Below are 22344 nucleotides of genomic sequence, written 5' to 3' on the forward strand. Positions count from 1 at the left end.
GCATTTCTGTTTGACTATTCATCTAACTGAATACCATTCTGTAAAAATAGTTGTCTTCATGACTAGCATTCTGTTTGATTAGACATCTAATGGAATACCAATTTGCTTATCTTTGTCTACCTGACTAGCATTCTGTTTGACCAGCTGTCTACCTGGCAAGCATTCTAGCTACTTGACTAGCATTTTGACTTTGACTATCTGCCTGAAAGCCATACTGTTTTCTATCTACGGTATCGGACTAGCAATCTGTTTGACTAGCTACTGTATACCTGGCTAGCATTCTGTTGAACTACTATTGTATCTACCTGTACAGCTTTCAGGTTCACTAGCTACCTCCCGAGCTAGACATCAGTTTGACTATCTATCTGACTAGCATTCTGTTTGACTATAGTTATCTACTGGACAACCTTCTGTTTGTTGTCGTTAGCTCTACTGTATGTCCTCAACTTGGAGTTCAGAGGATGTGCAAGGACGTTTTACTCTGTGGCCCCATGCCAGCTGTCACCCAGCGTGCCAACTGTAGTCTTTAAGGGATGTGCCAATGGCACTTCATTAAAGTGATACTCCAGAACTTTTGTATAATTTCAGCCAGAAGTTTTGAAAGTAGTGCTCACAAGCCAAAAATGGTTCCCTGAAAATTGTGCACAATTGTGTACTACGTCATCCATATGTTACTTGTTGCAATTCATGTGATAGTTTACTAATTTCAATTAATTCAGTAAGTGCTTAAGATCCCAGCATGCATCTTTAATTACGGTCTAGTGTCTGGAAGATGCACTAATGTTGCAGTCAGACAATGCAGATGGGATGCAGAGTAAGGTTGCGAGTAAGGTTGCCAATGTCAATGCCCGTTCGTCGGTGGTTGGTCAACGATACTACTCCTAGTAGAAGTGGGAACTATGGACAGGATTCTTCAATGAAGTGATTGTTGTCATTCAATGAGAGACGACTTGTTTTCATGCAATGTTTTTCACATGAGAAATACTACACCAAACATCTTAAGCCTTATTTAAACAGGGTTTGTTTTACTGGGGGTGGGTTTGTAATGTAAGTATGTGAACGAGCACAAACACCACCTGTAATTTTAGTCCTGTCCCAATCTGTCATGTCTTAATTTTTACATTTCCAGCCAGAATAACCTACTGTTTTTTGGCGAACTCCTCTGGCAATACTATCCCCGTGCGAATCGACATCCCTGTGTTTTGAGAGAAATGTCTGCGTTTGACAGGTGTTGATCACGATTTGAGGAAGAAAACAATAAGTTATTTGATAAATTGAACGAAGTGCTGCGCATAGCCTATGTATACAGTTGAAGTCGTAAGTTTACATACACCTTAGCCAAATACATTTAAACTGTTTTTCATAATTCCTGACATTTAATCCTAGTAAAAATTCCCTGTCTTCCGTCAGTTAGGATCACCACATTATTTTAAGAATGTGAGATGTCAGAATAATAGTAGAGAGTTATTTATTTCAGCTTTTATTTCTTTCATCACATTCCCAGTGGGTCAGAAGTTTACATACACTCAATTAGTATTTGGTAGCATTGCCTTTTAAATTGTTTAACTTGGGTCAAACATTTCGGGTAGCCTTCCACAAGCTTCCCACAATAAGTTGGGTGAATTTTGGCCCATTCCTCCTGTCAGCTGGTGTAACTGAGTCAGGTTTGTCGGCCTCCTTGCTTGCAAATACTTTTTCAGTTCTACGCACACATTTTCTATAGGTTTGAGGTCAGGGCTTTGTGATGTCACTCCAATATCTTGACATTGTTGTCCTTAAGCCATTTTGCCACAACTTTGGAAGTATGCTTGGGGTCATTGTCCATTTGGAAGACCCATTTGCGACCAAGCTTTAACTTCCTGACTGATGTCTTGAGATGTTGCTTCAATATATCCACATAGTTTTCCTCCTTCATGATGCTATCTATTTTGTGAAGTGCACCAGTCCCTCCTGCAGCAAAGCACCCCCACAACATGATGCTGCCACCCCCGTGCTTCATGGTAGGGATGGTGTTCTTCGGTTTGCATTATCATTATGGCCAAACAGTTCTATTTTTGTTTCATCAGACCAGAGGACATTTCTCCAAAAAGTACCATATTTTTTTCCCATTTTGGCTTGTCACCAAAAGCACTCACAAACTTCTACAGATGCACAATCGAGAGCATCCTGTCGGGCTGTATCAACGCCTGGTACGGCAACTGCTCCGCCCACAACCGTAAGGCTCTCCAGAGGGTAGTGAGGTCTGCACAACGCATCACCGGGGGCAAACTACCTGCCCTCCAGGACACCAACACCACCCGATGTCACAGGAAGGCCAAAAAGATTATCAAGGACAACAACCACCCGAGCCACTGCCTGTTCAACATACTGACTCAACTCCAGCCACATTAATAATGGAAATTGATGTAAAAAAAATTTTATTACTAGCCACTTTAAACAATACCACTTAATATAATGTTTACATACCCTACGTTACTCATCTCATATGTATATGTACTAGATGGCAAAGCAGTATTCAACTGACCTGAACCTTTGGAAAGTTCACTTTTTCAGCCTTTAAAACACATCTCAAGTGCAAGTTGACTGTTTAGCTCATCTGAAGAAGAGCTAGAGAATTTAGGATGTCTGCTGCGGATCAGAAGAATATCGTAATGATTAAAATCACACTTCCTCAATTCTAATTTTATGGTGACACTATACCGAATATGGTTTGGTATGGTTTCGAAACTTGGAAACATTGCTCCTGTTATTAGTGTAGCAATGTTATCGCCTGGACTTGTTGAAATATCGCCACACCTAGAAAAAAACCTTCAGCCTCCGGACATGGGGAGGCAGGGTAGCCTAGTGGTTAGACTGTTGGACTAGTAATCGGAAGTTCAAACCCCCAAGCTGACAAGGTACAAAATCTGTCGTTCTGCCCCTGAACAGGCAGTTAACCCACTGTTCCTAGGACGTCATTGAAAATAAGAATTTGTTCTTAACTGACTTGCCTAGTTAAATAAAGGTCAAATAAAATAAATAAAAATAACTTTCAATTTATTAAAAATGAAGAATTACAGGATGTTCCTGTAGGATATTACAGGATATTCCTCTGGAATAACGGACATTATGCAGCCAAAAGTATGTGGACACCTGTTCGTCTAACTTTTCACACCACTCAGGCCAACACTTGGCTCCTGATGAACAGTTACTTTGCTGACGTTGCTTCCAGTAGCAGTTTGGAACTGTGTAGTGAGCGTTGCAACCGAGGACAGATGATTTTTACGTGCTTCAGCACTCGCCTATCTCGTTCTGTGAACTTGTGTGGCCTACCACTTTGCTGCTGAGCCATTTATGCTCCTAGACATTTACACTTCACAATATTACAGCACTTACAGTTGACCTTGGGCAGCTCTAGCAGGGCAGAAATTTGACGAACTGACTTATCGGAAAGGTGGCAACCTATGATGGTGCCACGTTGAAAGTCAGTGAGCTCTTCAGTAAGGCCATTCTACTGTCAATGTTTGGCTGTGGAGATTGCATGGCTGTGTGCTTTATTTTATACACCTGTCAGCATCAGGTGTGGCTGAACTAGCTGAATCCACTAATTTGAAGAGGTGATATATATTTATATATATATTTATATATATGTGTATATATATTTATATATATGTATTTATATATATGTATTTATATATATGTATGTATGTATATATTTATTTATATATATATATATATATTTATATATATGTGTATATGTGTATATATATATATTTATATATATGTATATATATATTTATATAAATATATTAGTACCAGTCAAAAGTGTGGACACCTACTCATTCAAGGGATTTTCTTTATTTTGACTATTTTCTGCATTGTAGAATAATAGTGAAGACACCAACTATTAAATTATATATATATATGGAATAATGTAGTAAACGAAAAGTGTTTGAAGAATCTAAAATATATTTTGATTTGTTTAAGTAGCCACCCTTTGCCTTGACGACAGGTTTGCACACTCTTGGCATTCTCTCAACCAGCTTCACCTGGAATGCTTTTCCAACAGTCTTGAAGGAGTTCACACATATGCTGAGCACTTTTTGGCCGCTTTTCCTTCACTCTGCGATCCAACTCATCCCAAACCATCTCAATTGGTTCAGGTCAGGTGATTGTGAAGGCCAGGTCATCTGATGCAGCACTCCATCACTCTCCTTCTTGGTCAAATAGCCCTTACATGCCTGGAGGTATGTTGGGGAATTGTCCTGTTGAAAAACAAATGATAGTCCCACTAAGCACAAACCAGATGATGGGATGGCGTATCGCTGGAGAATGCTGTGGTAGCCATGCTAGTTAAGTGTGCCTTGAATTCTAAATAAATCACAGACAGTTTTACCTGCTCTGCGTCTCACAAAGACACTGCTTGTTGGAACCAAACATCTCGAATTTGGACTCATCAGACCAAAGGACCGATTGCCACCGGTCTAATGTCCATTGTTCATGTTTCTTGGCCCAAGCAAGTCTTTTCTTATTATTGGTGGTTTCTTAGCAGCAATTCGACATTGAATCACGTAGACTCCTGTTGCGATTGTGATAGAAAAATTGCGTATTTACCTAATTTGTTTGATATTAATAGCTAGCAATTAATACTTAACACATAGGAAGATGATTCTATTCTGTTTAATTCTGTGTTTCTGTAAAGAGATGGTTTCCACTCTAGCTTCCTGCTGTTGGTCTGGGCATATGGTCAAGGAAATGGGTTTTGCTGGAGATATCTTGAGCTGACAATGACTTGGTGATTAAAAACCTAAAGTTTGAATTTCATAGACTATGTGGTGTGTGTGACACGAGATGGAGATAGTGTGAAGGAGTATATAACAATCTCTCATTGTCTCATCTTCCTGGCATCTGGGAAAAAACTAAGCCGGGTTGGGGGTAAAACAACATCCCGTGTAGATAACCAAGGTGGCTTATGGGAGTACTGTAACCAGCGCTGACCAAGCATTTTTAGGTCCTATATACAGTGCCTTGCGAAAGTATTCGGCCCCCTTGAACTTTGCGACCTTTTGCCACATTTCAGGCTTCAAACATAAAGATATAAAACTGTATTTTTTTGTGAAGAATCAACAACAAGTGGGACACAATCATGAAGTGGAACGACATTTATTGGATATTTCAAACTTTTTTAACAAATCAAAAACTGAAAAATTGGGCGTGCAAAATTATTCAGCCCCTTTACTTTCAGTGCAGCAAACTCTTTCCAGAAGTTCAGTGAGGATCTCTGAATGATCCAATGTTGACCCAAATGACTAATGATGATAAATACAATCCACCTGTGTGTAATCAAGTCTCCGTATAAATGCACCTGCATTGTGATAGTCTCAGAGGTCTCATGAGGACAACAAGGAACACACCAGGCAGGTCCGAGATACTGTTGTGAAGAAGTTTAAAGCCGGATTTGGATACAAAAAGATTTCCCAAGCTTTAAACATCCCAAGGAGCACTGTGCAAGCGATAATAGTGAAATGGAAGGAGTATCAGACCACTGCAAATCTACCAAGACCTGGCCGTCCCTCTAAACTTTCAGCTCATACAAGGAGAAGACTGATCAGAGATGCAGCCAAGAGGCCCATGATCACTCTGGATGAACTGCAGAGATCTACAGCTGAGGTGGGAGACTCTGTCCATAGGACAACAATCATGTCGTATATTGCACAAATCTGGCCTTTATGGAAGAGTGGCAAGAAGAAAGCCATTTCTTAAAGATATCCATAAAAAGTGTCGTTTAAAGTTTGCCACAAGCCACCTGGAAGACACACCAAACATGTGGAAGAAGGTGCTCTGGTCAGATGAAACCAAAATTGAACTTTTTGGCAACAATGCAATGGTGTAAAAGCAACACAGCTCATCACCTTGAACACACCATCCCCACTGTCAAACATGGTGGTGGCAGCATCATGGTTTGGGCCTGCTTTTCTTCAGCAGGGACAGTGAAGATGGTTAAAATTGATGGGAAGATGGATGGAGCCAAATACAGGACCATTCTGGAAGAAAACCTGATGGAGTCTGCAAAAGACCTGAGACTGGGACGGAGATTTGTCTTCCAACAAGACAATGATCCAAAACATAAAGCAAAATCTACAATGGAATGGTTCAAAAATAAACATATCCAGGCGTTAGAATGGCCAAGTCAAAGTCCAGACCTGAATCCAATCGAGAATCTGTGGAAAGAACTGAAAACTGCTGTTCACAAATGCTCTCCATCCAACCTCACTGAGCTCGAGCTGTTTTGCAAGGAGGATGTGATGTGCAAAACTGATAGAGACATACCCCAAGCGACTTACAGCTGTAATCGCAGCAAAAGGTGGCGCTACAAAGTATTAACTTAAGGGGGCTGAATAATTTTGCACGCCCAATTTTTCAGTTTTTGAGTTGTTAAAAAAGTTAGAAATAGCCAATAAATGTTGTTCCACTTCATGATTGTGTCCCACTTGTTGTTGATTCTTCACAAAAAAATACAGTTTTATATCTTTATGTTTGAAGCCTGAAATGTGGCAAAAGGTTGCAAAGTTCAAGGGGGCCGAATACTTTCGCAAGGCACTGTATCATCTGTTTATTCATTATTAGTTAAGCACTCGGCAACACACTTCGGAGTGTGGGGTCGACGGTTTCATTATTGCAATAATTAATCGATATTGAATAAAGATGATTGTTTGAAGAAATGACAAAGTCTCTCTCACTTTAATGGAATATTTCACGGCAAGATGTGTCTGTTACTTGAACTCTGTGAAGCATTTATTTGGGCTGCAATCTGAAGTGCAGTTAACTCCAATGAACTTATCCTCTGCAGCAGAGGTAACTCTGGGTCTTCCTCATGAGAGCCAGTTTCATCATAATGCTTGATGGTTTTTGCGACTGCACTTGAAGAAACTTTCAAAGTTCTTGAAATGTTCTGTATTGACTGACCTTTATGTCTAAAGTACTGATGGACTGTTGTTTCTCTTTGCTTATTTGAGCTGTTCTTGCCATAATATGGACTTAGTCTTTTACCAAATAGGGCAATCTTCTGTATACCACCCCTACCTTGTCACAACGCAAGTGATTGTCTCAAACGCATTTAGAAGGAAAGAAATTCCACAACTGTTAATTGAAATGCATTTCAGGTGACTAGCTCATGAAGCTGGTTGAGAGAATGCCAACAGTGTTCAAAGCTGTCATCAAGGCAATTGGTGGCTACTTTGAAGAATCTCAAATCTAAAATATGTTTTGCTTTGTTTAACACATGATTCCATATGTGTTATTTCATAGTTTTGATGCCTTCACTATTATCCTAGAAAGTTGTAAAAAAGAAAGAAAAACCCTGGAATGAGTAGGAGTGTCCAAACTTTTGACTGGAACTGTATACATTGAATGACCAAGCTGATCCTCATGAGTTGTGTTTGTTCTCCTCTGCGGCATGCACGTTAAAGTGCTGATTGAAATGCAGGATGAAGACTTTGGACTGAAGAGTTCTCCAGGTTAGATACAGCCCTGGCCTTTAGTATTTACTAGCTAACTGATATTTATGACGAGAACATTCTACATCAGTCTCTTAATCAAATGATAAGTTGTAACTAACATCTTAACACTTAGATTGCATCGCTTTTTTTTCACATTATGCCTATGCATTGTATGATACTATAGACCTATCATTGAAACAATGTCATAGTGAAGATTTTAATGGCTTAACATTTGCCGTCTTATGACTTTCCTTCATGTACTGTACCCATACATGACAATTTACTGAGGATTCCATACGTGGGTTCACGTGTTGTTTTGGCATTGTTTTATAAAATGCCTTTCATTTTGTTTATGCCATTATTGTATATCTCTCCTCTCCTTTTCTTTGCAGCAATTGAGGGGTTAATAAGTAAGAACTAATTATGTTTTATTGGTTGGCTGTAGGGAAGAAGCAAAAGCACAGCGCATTTGTTTATATACACGTTTACAAATGACAGTGCGCCTGGAAACCATGCATGTCCAAATTTGCTGAACTTTGCCAACTTAAATCCTCTGTCCATAGGAATTATTGCTATGCTATAGTTGTTATGACTGCTTATGACAACTCATAAGTCAATTATCATCGAGTTAAGTTGCCTGTATGACAGAGGGTTCAAGTTAAGTGTTACCAACAAGTATAACCTAGAGGTAACTTGTAAATAATTCTAAAAGTAGTGCGGTCAGCTTGTTCCTGATTTAACATGCATGAAGAAACCTTAATTTCATCTCCTAATTTTTTCCTGGACCCTTTTAACAATGTACTCTATCCAAATATAGACCAGCATGTACTGTAATCAGTATGCACCACAGTACAGACCAACACCAAAAGGACTTAAATAGTCTGATTGTTAGCCTAGTTAGCTTGAAATTTCTATTGAGATGACTAGAGAGCCTGTTTTGCTAGCAGTGTAACGTAATGCATGGCTGTGGAGTCATTGGTGGTGGACGGAGGGGACCTCATCAGAAAGCATTCTTGACTTAAACTGCCTCTGTTCGGTAGTAGATCCCTCAATTCCTGCATTCAGTCTTTTTGTTGTTGTTTCACAAATCAATACCGTTGAATTCCACCAATGCTATGGTATGCTAACAGTGCCAACATTCCACACTGGCTTGGAAGCTCTGAACTGCACTGTTGATGCTAACGGCTATGCACCAACTTTGCTTGACTTAATCTGGACACAATAACGGTGTTACAGTATGTATGGGAGCCGGTGGTTGAAGCTTTGACATTGTGGTTGATGTGGTGTCCTTGTCTTTGCTCCATAGAGGCTTGCCTCCCCGGGGAGGACGTTGGGGATGATAAAAACTGCAACTGTGAATTCCTTCAAGATTTATCTCCTGGGTTGAAGGTCACAATTAGGGCAATAATGTAAGAGAGGATTTATATTCACTTCATACCAGAAGAACCCAGTGTCTTGTGCAGAAACTAGCACTTTAGAAATGAGTTCCTCTGATTTTTAAAGGCAGTTGGCCTGTTTATGAACATGCACGCAGTATAATTTGATTAATACATTTGATAGAAAATCTGATTCTATTCTTCTGAATGATTACCATACTAAAGTGTGTCAACAGCTGCTTTTGTTTTGAAAAAGACATATTTCTGTTTTCTTTTTCCTAAATGTCTGCTTCAGCATCATGAGGTTTCTGGTGTCAAAGAGGAGGTTTAAGGAGAGCCTACGGCCATACGACGTGATGGATGTGATAGAGCAGTACTCCGCAGGCCACTTGGACATGCTGAGTCGGATTAAGCAACTACAGTCCAGGCAAGACCTCCCCCATTCTTTCATTCACCGATCGTCACACACCCTTTCCCAGCACAGCTCACATCTATTGTACCTCAAAACAGACTTGTGTTCGAACAGTGATTATTTTGTTCTTAATACTAGCTTAGCTGTGTTTGTTTGAGCATGTCTGGCACAATAGGATCAATGTGCAAACCCACCCATCTGGCACGGAAGGTTAGCTCAATAAACACTCAAAGTATTAGAAAGTAAACTAAAATACTATTTCTACTATGTAGAAGAAAAAAGTATTCTACTATTTGAACCTCAAACATCGACAGACCCACCAGGTTTTTCATCAGTAGACACACATTGACAGCTGCCACTCTTCACCTCGGCAATTCAATTACCAGCCCTGGAGTGCCAAAGTTCTGCCAGGAGTATTTCTAGCCTGGTAGTTAAATGATACATATTTGTCATTGATTGGCCTGAGACATTACGTACCTCGTGTCCCAGGTCTGAATTAGTCCTTGATTAGAAGGAAAAAATGGAAGGCTACGCTACCAATGGTAACCGCCCCGTTCCGCCCCCCCACCCATTATGTTCTGCACATATGTTTCTTTACCTCTACTTTACGCACAATTGTGTGTGCTCACCCTCCCCATCACTCTATATTTTCCATTTTACTCACCGTCAATTGTGAATGATAATTCTTCCAGTTTTACCAGTGAAATGTCCATGCAGCTTCTGCATGCCAACCCTTTGATCTCAATCAATTTCATGGGAATATGCATTTTGGTATTTTTCTTGAATGATACAGGCCTAAGCTCCAGTGTTTTTGTATTATGTACAGTGAAATAATTTAACAAACTGTAGCCTACCTGTGTTTAATCCAAGCACATACTGTATATTGCCTAGTGGGGCATGCTGCGCAAAATGTTTGAAAAATAATCATCCTAAAATCTCACAAGAAATGAGGTGGTGTTTTTCGTCTTACATTATGCTATTATATTCAGTTATGTTATGTCGAATATGAATGAATAATTATGTGATCATGCAGACATGGATTCTGCTTTGATCTAACTTACTTGAACAAGCACCATTCTCAATTCAGCATTGAAATTCGGCAGTGTATCCTCTAGGCAGCCATACAAATCCTGCACATGCGCAGAAGCTTCAGTTGTTTATCTATCGAAAAAGAGGCGTTCAGAAAATGTTGCAACGCATCCACTCTGAAAAGGGAAACCAGAAATGTTTTGCCCTTCTTGGACCGTAATTGAATAGCCCTGCCTTAATTGTCCAGGCTTATTCAGTCTGGTGGACTATTGCAGATAGAAATGTAGAGCATACAGTGCCTTGCGAAAGTATTCGGCCCCCTTGAACTTTGCGACCTTTTGCCACATTTCAGGCTTCAAACATAAAGATATAAAACTGTATTTTTTTGTGAAGAATCAACAACAAGTGGGACACAATCATGAAGTGGAACGACATTTATTGGATATTTCAAACTTTTTTAACAAATCAAAAACTGAAAAATTGGGCGTGCAAAATTATTCAGCCCCCTTAAGTTAATACTTTGTAGCGCCACCTTTTGCTGCGATTACAGCTGTAAGTCGCTTCGGGTATGTCTCTATCAGTTTTTCACATCGAGAGACTGAAATTTTTTCCCATTCCTCCTTGCAAAACAGCTCGAGCTCAGTGAGGTTGGATGGAGAGCATTTGTGAACAGCAGTTTTCAGTTCTTTCCACAGATTCTCGATTGGATTCAGGTCTGGACTTTGACTTGGCCATTCTAACACCTGGATATGTTTATTTTTGAACCATTCCATTGTAGATTTTGCTTTATGTTTTGGATCATTGTCTTGTTGGAAGACAAATCTCCGTCCCAGTCTCAGGTCTTTTGCAGACTCCATCAGGTTTTCTTCCAGAATGGTCCTGTATTTGGCTCCATCCATCTTCCCATCAATTTTAACCATCTTCCCTGTCCCTGCTGAAGAAAAGCAGGCCCAAACCATGATGCTGCCACCACCATGTTTGACAGTGGGGATGGTGTGTTCAGCTGTGTTACTTTTACGCCAAACATAACGTTTTGCATTGTTGCCAAAAAGTTCAATTTTGGTTTCATCTGACCAGAGCACCTTCTTCCACATGTTTGGTGTGTCTCCCAGGTGGCTTGTGGCAAACTTTAAACAACACTTTTTATGGATATCTTTAAGAAATGGCTTTCTTCTTGCCACTCTTCCATAAAGGCCAGATTTGTGCAATATACGACTGATTGTTGTCCTATGGACAGAGTCTCCCACCTCAGCTGTAGATCTCTGCAGTTCATCCAGAGTGATCATGGGCCTCTTGGCTGCATCTCTGATCAGTCTTCTCCTTGTATGAGCTGAAAGTTTAGAGGGACGGCCAGGTCTTGGTAGATTTGCAGTGGTCTGATACTCCTTCCATTTCAATATTATCGCTTGCACAGTGCTCCTTGGGATGTTTAAAGCTTGGGAAATCTTTTTGTATCCAAATCCAGCTTTAAACTTCTTCACAACAGTATCTCGGACCTGCCTGGTGTGTTCCTTGTTCTTCATGATGCTCTCTGCGCTTTTAACGGACCTCTGAGACTATCACAGTGCAGGTGCATTTATACGGAGACTTGATTACACACAGGTGGATTGTATTTATCATCATTAGTCATTTAGGTCAACATTGGATCATTCAGAGATCCTCACTGAACCTCTGGAGAGAGTTTGCTGCACTGAAAGTAAAGGGGCTGAATAATTTTGCACGCCCAATTTTTCAGTTTTTGATTTGTTAAAAAAGTTTTAAATATCCAATAAATGTCGTTCCACTTCATGATTGTGTCCCACTTGTTGTTGATTCTTCACAAAAAAATACAGTTTTATATCTTTATGTTTGAAGCCTGAAATGTGGCAAAAGGCCGCAAAGTTCAAGGGGGCCGAATACTTTCGCAAGGCACTGTAGATTTGACACGGTTTTGTCACTGTATATTTGTTGTGTCACTGGACACATGCATGTTGTGATGATCACTAAACTAACATCCACCCCTATGTGTGCTATGCCTTCTTCTGGCACGTATCCCGATGACGGACACATTTATGTGATGTTTCATAGCTTACAAACAACTTAATTCACTTGAACAGTATTTAACAAGTCAAGGGAAATGTCGATTTAATATATTTTTCTCCCTCAAATAACTACCACATTTGTTTTGATTAGATGATACATGTCCAACACATATGTACATCTATTCCAACAATGAAACTGTAGGGCCTGTGTAAATTTCTGTTAAAACAACAACCAATATTTCATAGCTAACGTGGTTCTTTATTTCTCTCGACAACCCAGTCACACAACTGTGAGAAAGTAACAAATGTTAGATCTATGTTTGACATAAATAACCATGGTAGCTGCAAAGTGTTTGAGAAGCTAATATATTTTGACTTATTTGTCCATGTATTTGGTCAGATTCCCATGTGTTGCTTCATTTTGCGTTGCGCTCACATCTTCTCTATGTGCCTTGCCAGGGTAGATATGATTGTGTGGCCTCCTGGCCAATCTCCTCCTCGCCATAAGAAGTCTACAGAAGGTCCTAGGTTACTGACTCACACAATTCTGGCACATAATTGTGCCATAATTGTGTAGTGGGTTATCATGTCCTGTTATGACCGGTATTAGGTCACTCTGCTACACGTCTTTACGTCAATTGGGGCTCTAGTAAAGTGCCATCAAATGTATTTATTTAGATGAATAACAACCCTTTTGTAACTCTGGCTACTTGACAGCTCATTGTATCACTCCAACTAAAGCCCGATAGACCGAACCATGTCTTTAGACAGTCGACATCTGAGTGGATTTGCAGTCTAGTAAGACACAAAAAAAACAGAAGTAGTAGATTGAGCAATCCCTCACGCTCTTCTTTCGTAACGTTTGTGGATATTGTTGTGGGGGAAATGTTGCTCATAGTTTATAGTGATAGTGGTAATACTTTACTTAAAGCATCCGGGCAAAATGCATTATGATGCCATTACAATGTATTGTACGACTTGTCATGAGCTAGTATGACCCTACCCTTTATAATCTCTTACTGTATTCATCTCATAATGATACGGACTAAATGAGAGCCTGTTTGAGACAGTTTAAGTATTTATCCATAAAGAGACATAACATATTACAAACCTTGATAGAAGACATTATCAAAGGCTTGAACATGCTTTAAACAAGTTATAAAGCATTATACCTGGACGCTTCAATAGTGTTCATGTGATAGCAATACAGTTATATAGATCTTTTCATTCTGAATGTCATTAAGAAGTGAATCAGCAGGGCATTTTCAAAAGTTTAAAATGGTCGCTGAATTGCTCATTTCATGGCCTTCAATATGTTATTTCCATTGGAAATCAGTGTCTCATTCTTTCTGAAGAAAAGGCCAATAGCACACACGCACAGGCAATGGGCTGAGTCATGTAGCCTTACACAACAGGAGTTTGACACGGCTGCTTTTGTATCGGAGAAAGAGGGAGAGCTCCCCTGTTAGGAAGCTGTGGAAATGAAGCCTGAAACATAGTGAAGCATGCCACGTTGTCTCCTCATTTTCATAGTTGTCGTTTTTTCCCATCAATAATTGTTGAGGCGTGGAACTCACCATTTTCAGCGTCAAAGAACATGATCATTCTTCAGCACCAATTCCATATGCACTCTAAAAAGACCAATCTCTAACTTCACCGACATGATTCTAGTTTTGTCTTACCTTTCTAATTTTATACACCTGCTTCACTAATCCAGAGGGGGATTAGTAAATTGTGAAGTTAGTCTACTCTATAATGTTTCCTTTTGCTAAAAACACATCTCTTTGACTCTCTGAATCAAAGCAATAGCTTTATCCTCGATATCGCTTTCTCTAAATGCCAGAGTGGACCAGATTGTTGGTAAAGGTCCTCCAGATAAAGGTGCCAAAGGTGGCGGTGACGGGGAGAAAGAGGAGGTGGACCCCAGCATGATGGGACGTATGATGAAAGTGGAGAAACGGGTAAGCCATGTGTTCCTCTGACCTTATCTCAGCCTCTTTGTCCTAAACAGTCCCGGCTCTTGGTAGAAATGCCCTTAGAGACAAAACACACCGTGTCAACGAACAGTTAGAAGCAGGGGGGTGGCCGTTCTGACACCTGTCGCCTCTGACCTGAACATCGGCCATCATTTTCTGTTCATTTTCCTGACAATGCAACATGTTGAATCGCCACAGTTTGTCGACAACCAGCAGGTGATTCTAACCTGCTGCTTTTAGCCATTCATCTCTGTGGTGTGTATTCTGATCTAAGATCTAGGATCAGATTACCCTCCCCTCCCCAAAGCAGGTGATTCTAACCCATTGCTTTTAGCCGTTCATCTTTGTGGTTTGTAATCTGATTACACTCCCCAAATCCTAACCCAAACCGTTTGGGTGTGAAAGGCCCAACTGACCTAAGATCAGTGTCTATGGGGAGTGCCGTGCTACACTACACATGCAGAGATTCTATGGGACTCTCTCTCTTCCTGCAGGTGGGCTCCATGGACAGAAAGCTGGATTTCCTGGTCAACGTGTACGTACAGCGCATGGGCATCCCGCGCTCTGAGACAGAGGCCTATTTCAACTCAAAGGAAGCCTACCCTGCACCCCCTTACATTAGCCCCGAGGATTGCAAGGAGGAGAAGCAGGAGGAGGAAAAGACGGTGAAAGAGGAGGAGAAGAAGGAGAAGAGCTGCTCCGCTGCCGAGGTCCTCCGCTCCGTGGAGAGGAAGAAGTGCTCCCCGGAGCCCAGGTCTTTGGGCACGCCCTCCGGCAGCCGCAGCCGCCCCTGCACCTCCTGGGAGCACCAGCTGCAGCACCCTCTCAGCCAGCCCGCCTGGAACAGCAGTGTGGCCAACAGCCCCTCACCTATAGGGGGGGGCAGCGGAGAGCACTCCCCCTCTCTGTTCCGCCTGCCACCCCCTCCCCCACCCATCCACGAGCGCTCATCCTCCGGGGCAGGAGGGAGCAGTAGCCGGGAGGGCTCCTCCCAGGGCAGGAAGCGCAACAGGAGGCAGAGGCGTCAGCCAGACGTGGCCCCGCTGCCCACCGCGGAGAGTGACACGTCCCTGTCCATCCCATCAGTGGACCACGAGGAGCTGGAGCGCTCCTTCAGTGGGTTCAGCATCTCCCAGGCCAAGGAGGACTTCTTTGGGGCGTCGTTCTTCAATGGGGTGGCTGCAGAAACAGGGGCATCTCTCTGCGCCAGGGTTAGACCCTTCATTGCTGAGGGTGAATCAGACACAGACTCAGACCTGTACACCCCTGGCGGCCCCTCGCCCCTCTCCTTCAGCGGTGAGGGGGCAGGGGGGTATGGAGACAGAATCTGGCCACCTCTCAAGTAGGCTAGGATCAGAATAACTGGCCCCTAGTATGAGCTGGGATGGATTGAGATATGAGGGGAGGATCAAGAAGATTGCATATGTTAACGCTTGTCACTGAAACTTTCACAAACAAAAAATGGCCCAATTGAATCTGTCTTGTGTGATTGTATGTGTATGACCATTGAGGTATTCAGAGTTGTTTTAGATAGGGTGTCCAATCACCCAAATGCTTGAGTTGATGCTTTTCATGTGAACTGAAGCCGATTTTAAGTTAAAAGATTAATATCTACTGCGCTTTCTGAACACTCAGTGATTTCTCTGGACCAAAAAATGTGGGGGGATATTGGAAGATATGTCAGTACAGTAGCCCATCAGTCGGCTATACCTACAGTACAAGTCACCTACTGTATGTTTAGGTTATGCTGAGCCTTCGAAAATGATCACTGCCTTGTTGGTTTTATTCCAGTATGACATTTTATTAGAATTGAATTGTTGCTAATAGTTTTCATTCTGAATATGGCGCTCAGTTAAATCAGTGGCATTAGTATATGATTTAATCATGAATTTTTGCGGCAAATTCAGTATAATTCTAAAAGCCAAACTGTAATGTGCTGATGGGTTGTGTGCTGTGGTTTATGTACTGTTGTCCTTGGTAGAAAACATTATCGCAAACAAATAGAGAATACTGTAGATGCCGCTGCACAACCCTTCTTAAGCGTATGGTCTTATTAAACACTGTGCTGACTCCTGGAAACGCATGCCTTAAATGAGTTCTGCAGAGTAATACACAACGTACAGTTCTACACTCTTATTTAACCGCACGGTGACAGAGCGAGATGACAAGATTCACATGACATGATTTTTAAGAGGAGGAGTTGTAGAACTGAGACACAAGCTAGTAGGTAGGCTTTCTACTTTTGAGTTTTCATCAATAATATCTCACTGGTGGTGTCTGTTAAATATGTCAAGTCAATTTCTTAATAAAAAAAAACTGCACGAAAATAATAATAAATGAACTGCATCGCATGTACAACAGAATAGTTGCTTTAGATAGGATGTGTATGACTGTGGCAAGTAGGAACCAAACTAAATTACATTCCTCAACCATTTCCTCAACCATTCCACAGATGATCGACAGAAAGTGGGCAGAACAGGAAAATAAAACCAAGCAACATTGCATTATTGACTTCAACCTAAATATATACACTGCCGTTCAACATTTTGGGGTCACTTAGAAATGTCCTTGTTTTTGAAAGAAAATCACTTTTTTTGTCCATTTAAAATAACATAAAATTGATCAGAAATACAGCGTAGACTTTGTTAATGGTGTAAATGACTATTGTAGCTGGAAACGGCAGATTTGTTTTATTTTTATGGAATATCTACATAGGTGTACAGAGGGCCATTATCAGCAACCATCACACCTGTGTTCCAATGGTTGTGTTAGCTAATCCATGTTTATAATTTTAAAAGGCTAGTTGATCATTAGAAAACCCTTTTGCAAAGCTGAAAACTGTTGTCCTGATTAAAGAGGCAATAAAACTGGGCTTCTTTAGACTAGTTGAGTATCTGGAGCATCAGCATTTATGGGTTCGATTACAGACTCAAAATGGCCAGAAACAAATAACTTTCTTCTGAAACTCGTCAGTCTATTCTTGTTCTGAGAAATTAAAGATATTCCATGCGAGAAATTGCCAAGAAACTGAAGATCTCGTACAATGATGTGTACTACTCCCTTCACAGAACAACGCGAACTGTCTCTAACCAGAATTGAAAGAGGATTGGACAGCCCCGGTGCACAACTGAGCAAAAGGACAAGTACGTTAGAGTGTCTGGTTTGAGAAACAGACGCCTCACAAGTCCTCAACTGGCAGCTACATTAAATAGTACCCGCAAAACACCAGTCTCAACGTCAACAGTGAAGAGGCGACTCCAGGATGCTGGCCTTCTAGGCAGAGTTGAAAAGATAAAGCCTTATCTCAGACTGGCCAATAAAAATGTAATATTAAGGTTGGCAAATGTACACACACTGGACAGAGGAACTCTGCCTACAAGGCCAGCATCCTGGAGTCGCCTCTTCATTGTTGACATTGAGACTGGTGTACCGTTTTTTTTCTCCAAAAACGAGATTTCTAAGTGACCCCAAACTTTTGAACGGTAGTGTATGTAATGGCGCTAAGAATTTGGAACATTTCTGTAAATGCAGTCTTGCTTGCAAATGTTTCTTTTTTCAGGGACATTATCAGATTCATTCAAAGAATATGCAGACTTTAGTAGTTGCTAGTTATAATTTCATGGCACTGAATGAGACCCGAAGAAAAACATACATTTGAATGTAACCCCAATGCACTTTAACTCACACGTTTTCTATGTTGTTATTCAGTTTCATGTTCATAATTCAAATGAAGAAAAGAGAGCAGAACTAGAAATGCAATTTAAAAAGAATAAGGTCAAAATAAGCAGTCAAGCATTGTCAATATGTTTAGTAGCATCAGAGGTCCATCATCAAAGCCTTAATTACTTTCCCCAACTGAGACATAAATGTTACTGTCAGAACCACCCTTTTGCCTTTTCTGTCTATGCCATTACATGAAGCCAAAATACTGCAGTCTCAGTACCACCATACTAGGCACTGTTCACAACTATAGATAAAAGAGCAATGTTATTTGTCCAAATATATGCTTGCCGGAATGTTACAACCCAAAGAAATTACCACAGCTTTTACATCTGTAATATCTGTAGTTATGTACCTGCGTTGACAAAAATAAACGTTGTACATCACTGGGATTGTGTTGAGGAGGATTCTTTCAGTTATTTTTTTATTTTACCTTTATTTAACTAGGCAAGTCAGTTAAGAACAAATTCTTATTTTCAATGACGGCCTAGGAACAGTGGGTTAACTGCCTGTTCAGGGGCAGAACGACAGATTTGTACCTTGTCAGCTCGGGGATATGAACTTGCAACCTTTCGGTTACTAGTCCAACGCTCTAACCACTAGGCTACCCTAAAGGATGAGGGTCACCAATGACCATAGGTCAGAATCCAAACTGAATATTGCTCTGTTTCATTAGTTTCACTTCATAATGAAACAATAATTTTTGTTTTCAATTCCTGGCTTCAACAAGCCATAGAACCAGAATGGTGTAATGATAACCAAATATCACTAGAGGGCGATCAAGTCCTCTAGTTGAGAAGCAGACCTGGATTCCATTTGTATTTTGGCCTTCTCTCCCCATCAGTTCACGTTAAAATGTACACTTCATGTGAAGAAAATGAGAATGTTATCTGACTGACAGTCATTTGAAGTGGGTGAAGGGGAAGCTGGTTAGTATGCTCCATCTGCACCACAATAATACATTTTTCTCCAGTGTGCACTTGTTCGTTCCTTCCCACGTGTGAAAGCATTGGATTGGTGTCCAACATGGACCATTAGAGGGAGTTTCCACTATCTTTCTTATAGGTCCCACAGAGTCATTGTTTTTCCCAAGTAAAAACAGCCTTGTAGTGACCGAAACGTCACCTATAATCTTTTTACGCAGTTAAAATGCTCATAATTGTACCTTTTTATCTCATCTCCATCTATCAGGAAGCCTGAAAGAACAGGTTGAGTGGGCGGGGCACTTATATTCATGAGTTTACCTTGACTGACAGCTCTTTGAAATCGTTGTGGTCATTGCGGGATATCCGGGAACTTTTGGTATACTAACTATATCCATACTATGACCAATAAGCATACTACATACACAATTTATGTCACAAATAGTATGGTTAGTGCAGTTAGTATGAGAATTCCAACACAGCTTATGTCTCAACCCATTTTTCTCTCAAATGGCCTAATGGGTTAACAGAGTTGTTCATGGACTGTTGTGTATTGCTGCTGCTTGTCAGATACCTAATTGCCTTTCAATTGTTTTGTAACTAATTACAGAATACAGTGGATACACTTCTTCACAAGAAATTAGTAAAGCCTGAGTAAGCTTTGAAGCTAAGACATGAGGGTGAAAACAACATATAAGAAATGTACTGGACAATGTCTTGGTGCCTCTGCATTAGCATTATAAATTACATTTCTTTGATCATTTACAATAGGCCAGCATATTCTAAATAGTCATCAAAATAATGGTGTCATCAATTATTATTAGAACCTGAAGCCGAATGTAGGACCCTGGCCCCCTACTGTGTGCAGGACCCATTTGTACAATTTGTAAAAGTCATCTCCCGTCCCAATGCTAGAAAAAACAATACCATTTATTTATATTTTTTATTATCACTTAAAAAGGAATTACTTGGTTGCGTTTCCAAAAAGCACCAACTACAGAGATTGATGGGGAGAGGGGGGTAGGGGGACCCATGTACCCCGCTTAATTTAAGCAGGCTTCAGTCACGCACTGTGCGATTGAAATGGGAAACAAATCCAGCCTTGTCAGGCCTCTCACACTGGGCAGACGGGTCCTGGGATGGACAGCTCGCACAGCTTCGCCACATACGGTGCTGGTTCAAGGGTGACCTTGTTGAAGAGGAGATCCAAGAGTCTGTCTACGTTGCCTGTAATGTGTTTTAAAAGGGAAATGTTATAGGTAGTGAATTATATTTTCTTTACTATACTTTACTGAGTTTTGATGCTATCAATTCAATGATGTGGTGAGCAACTTATTCTGCAATGTGTTTTCTGGTGTTGTAGAAGTACAACTTTCAATGCTAGTATTTAGAATTATTGTGTGCCTGAAATGCTAAATTGATGCAGATTTGGAATGAAAAACTATGACTTACATTATGTTGGATCTGTCTTCACAAGAGTCACAGCATATCTCGCTTCTTTGCCTTGGGAATGCTGATATTAAATAGCAGCATTCCTGCTGCGGTCGGCATTCTCATTGAAATGCATGGCGGCCAGGGACAGCGATAAGGGTTTGTTTCAAATTTTAATGCCACATGCACATTTGTTTAGGAAAAACTATACTATTGTAGTCATTATGCATTACACGTGATGATAAAAAACATGTTTTTTTGTGATGTACAGTGATTCTTCCTTTAAAAGTTGCGTCATACTGCAGCACACCTTGCGGGCTGCTGCAGCATTCTATGGCACGTTATTTAATTGTCAGCCATTTTTTACATTAATGCAAGTTAGTGCTAGTTTGACCACCAGAGAGTAACTTTGAGAAGCATTTGATAGTCTCCCATATTGGCATTACTAGAGAATTTACATTTTTTTTGTAATAACATAGTACATGGGATTGATTTTAAGAAATTTGTCTAAATTAATTGTATTAATATTATGGTGTTTCTATTCCGAGAAAAAACTCAACTAAAACATCAGGGTTTCAGTTTGGATGGAATGGAAAATGTTGCGCTGTACCAAATAAATATTTTTTTTCAATGATGTGACTCTCAGCCAATAATTACATTTAGAGAATTGGAGGATTCTAAATTAATATCGAAGCGGAATTTTCCGTTAGGATCTGTGAGAATATTTAAGCGGATTTGATATAATTATAAATTAATTAATAATAATAATCGCGTTGTTTAAAAAGTTACGATATTGTGGAGATTTCATTTAACCTAGAGTGAGCCAAGAAAAAGGCTATTCTTGAACATGGGGTGAGACATTCTCACAAATTTGTAAATAAAGCCTTTTATTTAGAATGATTTATTTCTGGAGAAACCTAACTTGATTATTTAGCAGACATCACTTGCTTATATTCAGTCAACACATATATCTTAAGAATATCATGGAATATAATTGAACATTTTAGTTTCTCCATGCTTGTCTCAGAACAGCGGGAAGGCTATATACAAGGATATTTTGGAGATTATTTCGCTTTCAAAAAAATGACAGTAATCTGATAATATTTATAATATTTATAAAGGCCAAAATTTATAATATTTATAAAGGCCAAAATATAGCCCTGCTAATAGCCATAGTGACGCTGTACAACTTCACCATGTGTGTTTGAAAGAGTATTTTCCAGTAAGCAACCATTTATTTGCCTTCATGAGACAACTTTGTTCCAATAATTCTCTAATTCAGTGATATTTATTCTGATAGTACAGTATATGCTTTTAAATTTGGATAATAAAGCATTTCAAGTTTAAAGTATTTTGAAGCTATAAGCCACCTGTATTTGTTTATTAGGCAACTGTGCAGTCTGACAAGTAAACATAGCCTACAATACATACTGTAGTAAACCTGGGAATGCGGGCACGCGGGAGACTGGGGTTCAATTCCCCGACTGGGAGGAAGGAGTAGGCTGTCCTTGTACATATGAATTTGTTCTTAACTGACTTGCCTAGTTAAATAAAGGTTACACTAAGAGCATAACATTTCTGCACCCTAATTTTTTTATTATAGTCTAACCAATACCCAAACAGTGATTAAGTGGAAATAAAAATCTCTTATTTATCAAGACCAGTCCTCATGCTTGTCTCAGAGCAGAGCGAAAAGGTGTTGAAATAGTTGTAGGCTTTTGCTTCAAATCCTGTTGCTTCTCACTTCAATATGCTCTTTAAATAAACAAGACCTACACCACTTTTAACATCACATTACTCAACACTAGTGAGACTCATGTCGCCTACGGTAGGCCTACAGTATATAGAAAAATATGACCTGACTCTCCGCCAATAATTACATATAGAGGATTCTAAATTAAAACCAAAAGCCACCTCATGGGTGGCGGCCTGCACGGGTATCGAACCTGCATCTGCAAATAAAAAACATACCTTATTT

General features: G+C 40.2%; 1 protein-coding gene across 3 annotated transcripts in view; it reads left to right on the plus strand.

Moving 5' to 3' along the window:
• The window catches only part of LOC139416424 (potassium voltage-gated channel subfamily KQT member 2-like), a 45694-nt gene extending 28166 nt beyond the window's left edge, over window positions 1-17528 (plus strand). The window contains exons 13-17 of one of the 3 annotated variants that reach the window (XM_071165022.1): window positions 7449-7496; window positions 8785-8887; window positions 9150-9281; window positions 14160-14277; window positions 14787-15824. In XM_071165022.1, the coding sequence (XP_071021123.1) occupies window positions 7449-7496; window positions 8785-8887; window positions 9150-9281; window positions 14160-14277; window positions 14787-15638 (1253 nt within the window). In that variant the 3' untranslated portion in view covers window positions 15639-15824. Of the gene's footprint in view, window positions 1-7448; window positions 7497-8784; window positions 8888-9149; window positions 9282-14159; window positions 14278-14786 lie in introns of all 3 variants that reach the window. The other 2 variants (XM_071165024.1, XM_071165025.1) reach the window with 2 other exon arrangements.
• The last annotated feature ends 4816 nt before the right edge of the window (window positions 17529-22344 follow it).

Source organism: Oncorhynchus clarkii, chromosome 9, assembly GCF_045791955.1.
Source record: "Oncorhynchus clarkii lewisi isolate Uvic-CL-2024 chromosome 9, UVic_Ocla_1.0, whole genome shotgun sequence".
Taxonomy (NCBI): Eukaryota; Metazoa; Chordata; class Actinopteri; order Salmoniformes; family Salmonidae; genus Oncorhynchus; species Oncorhynchus clarkii.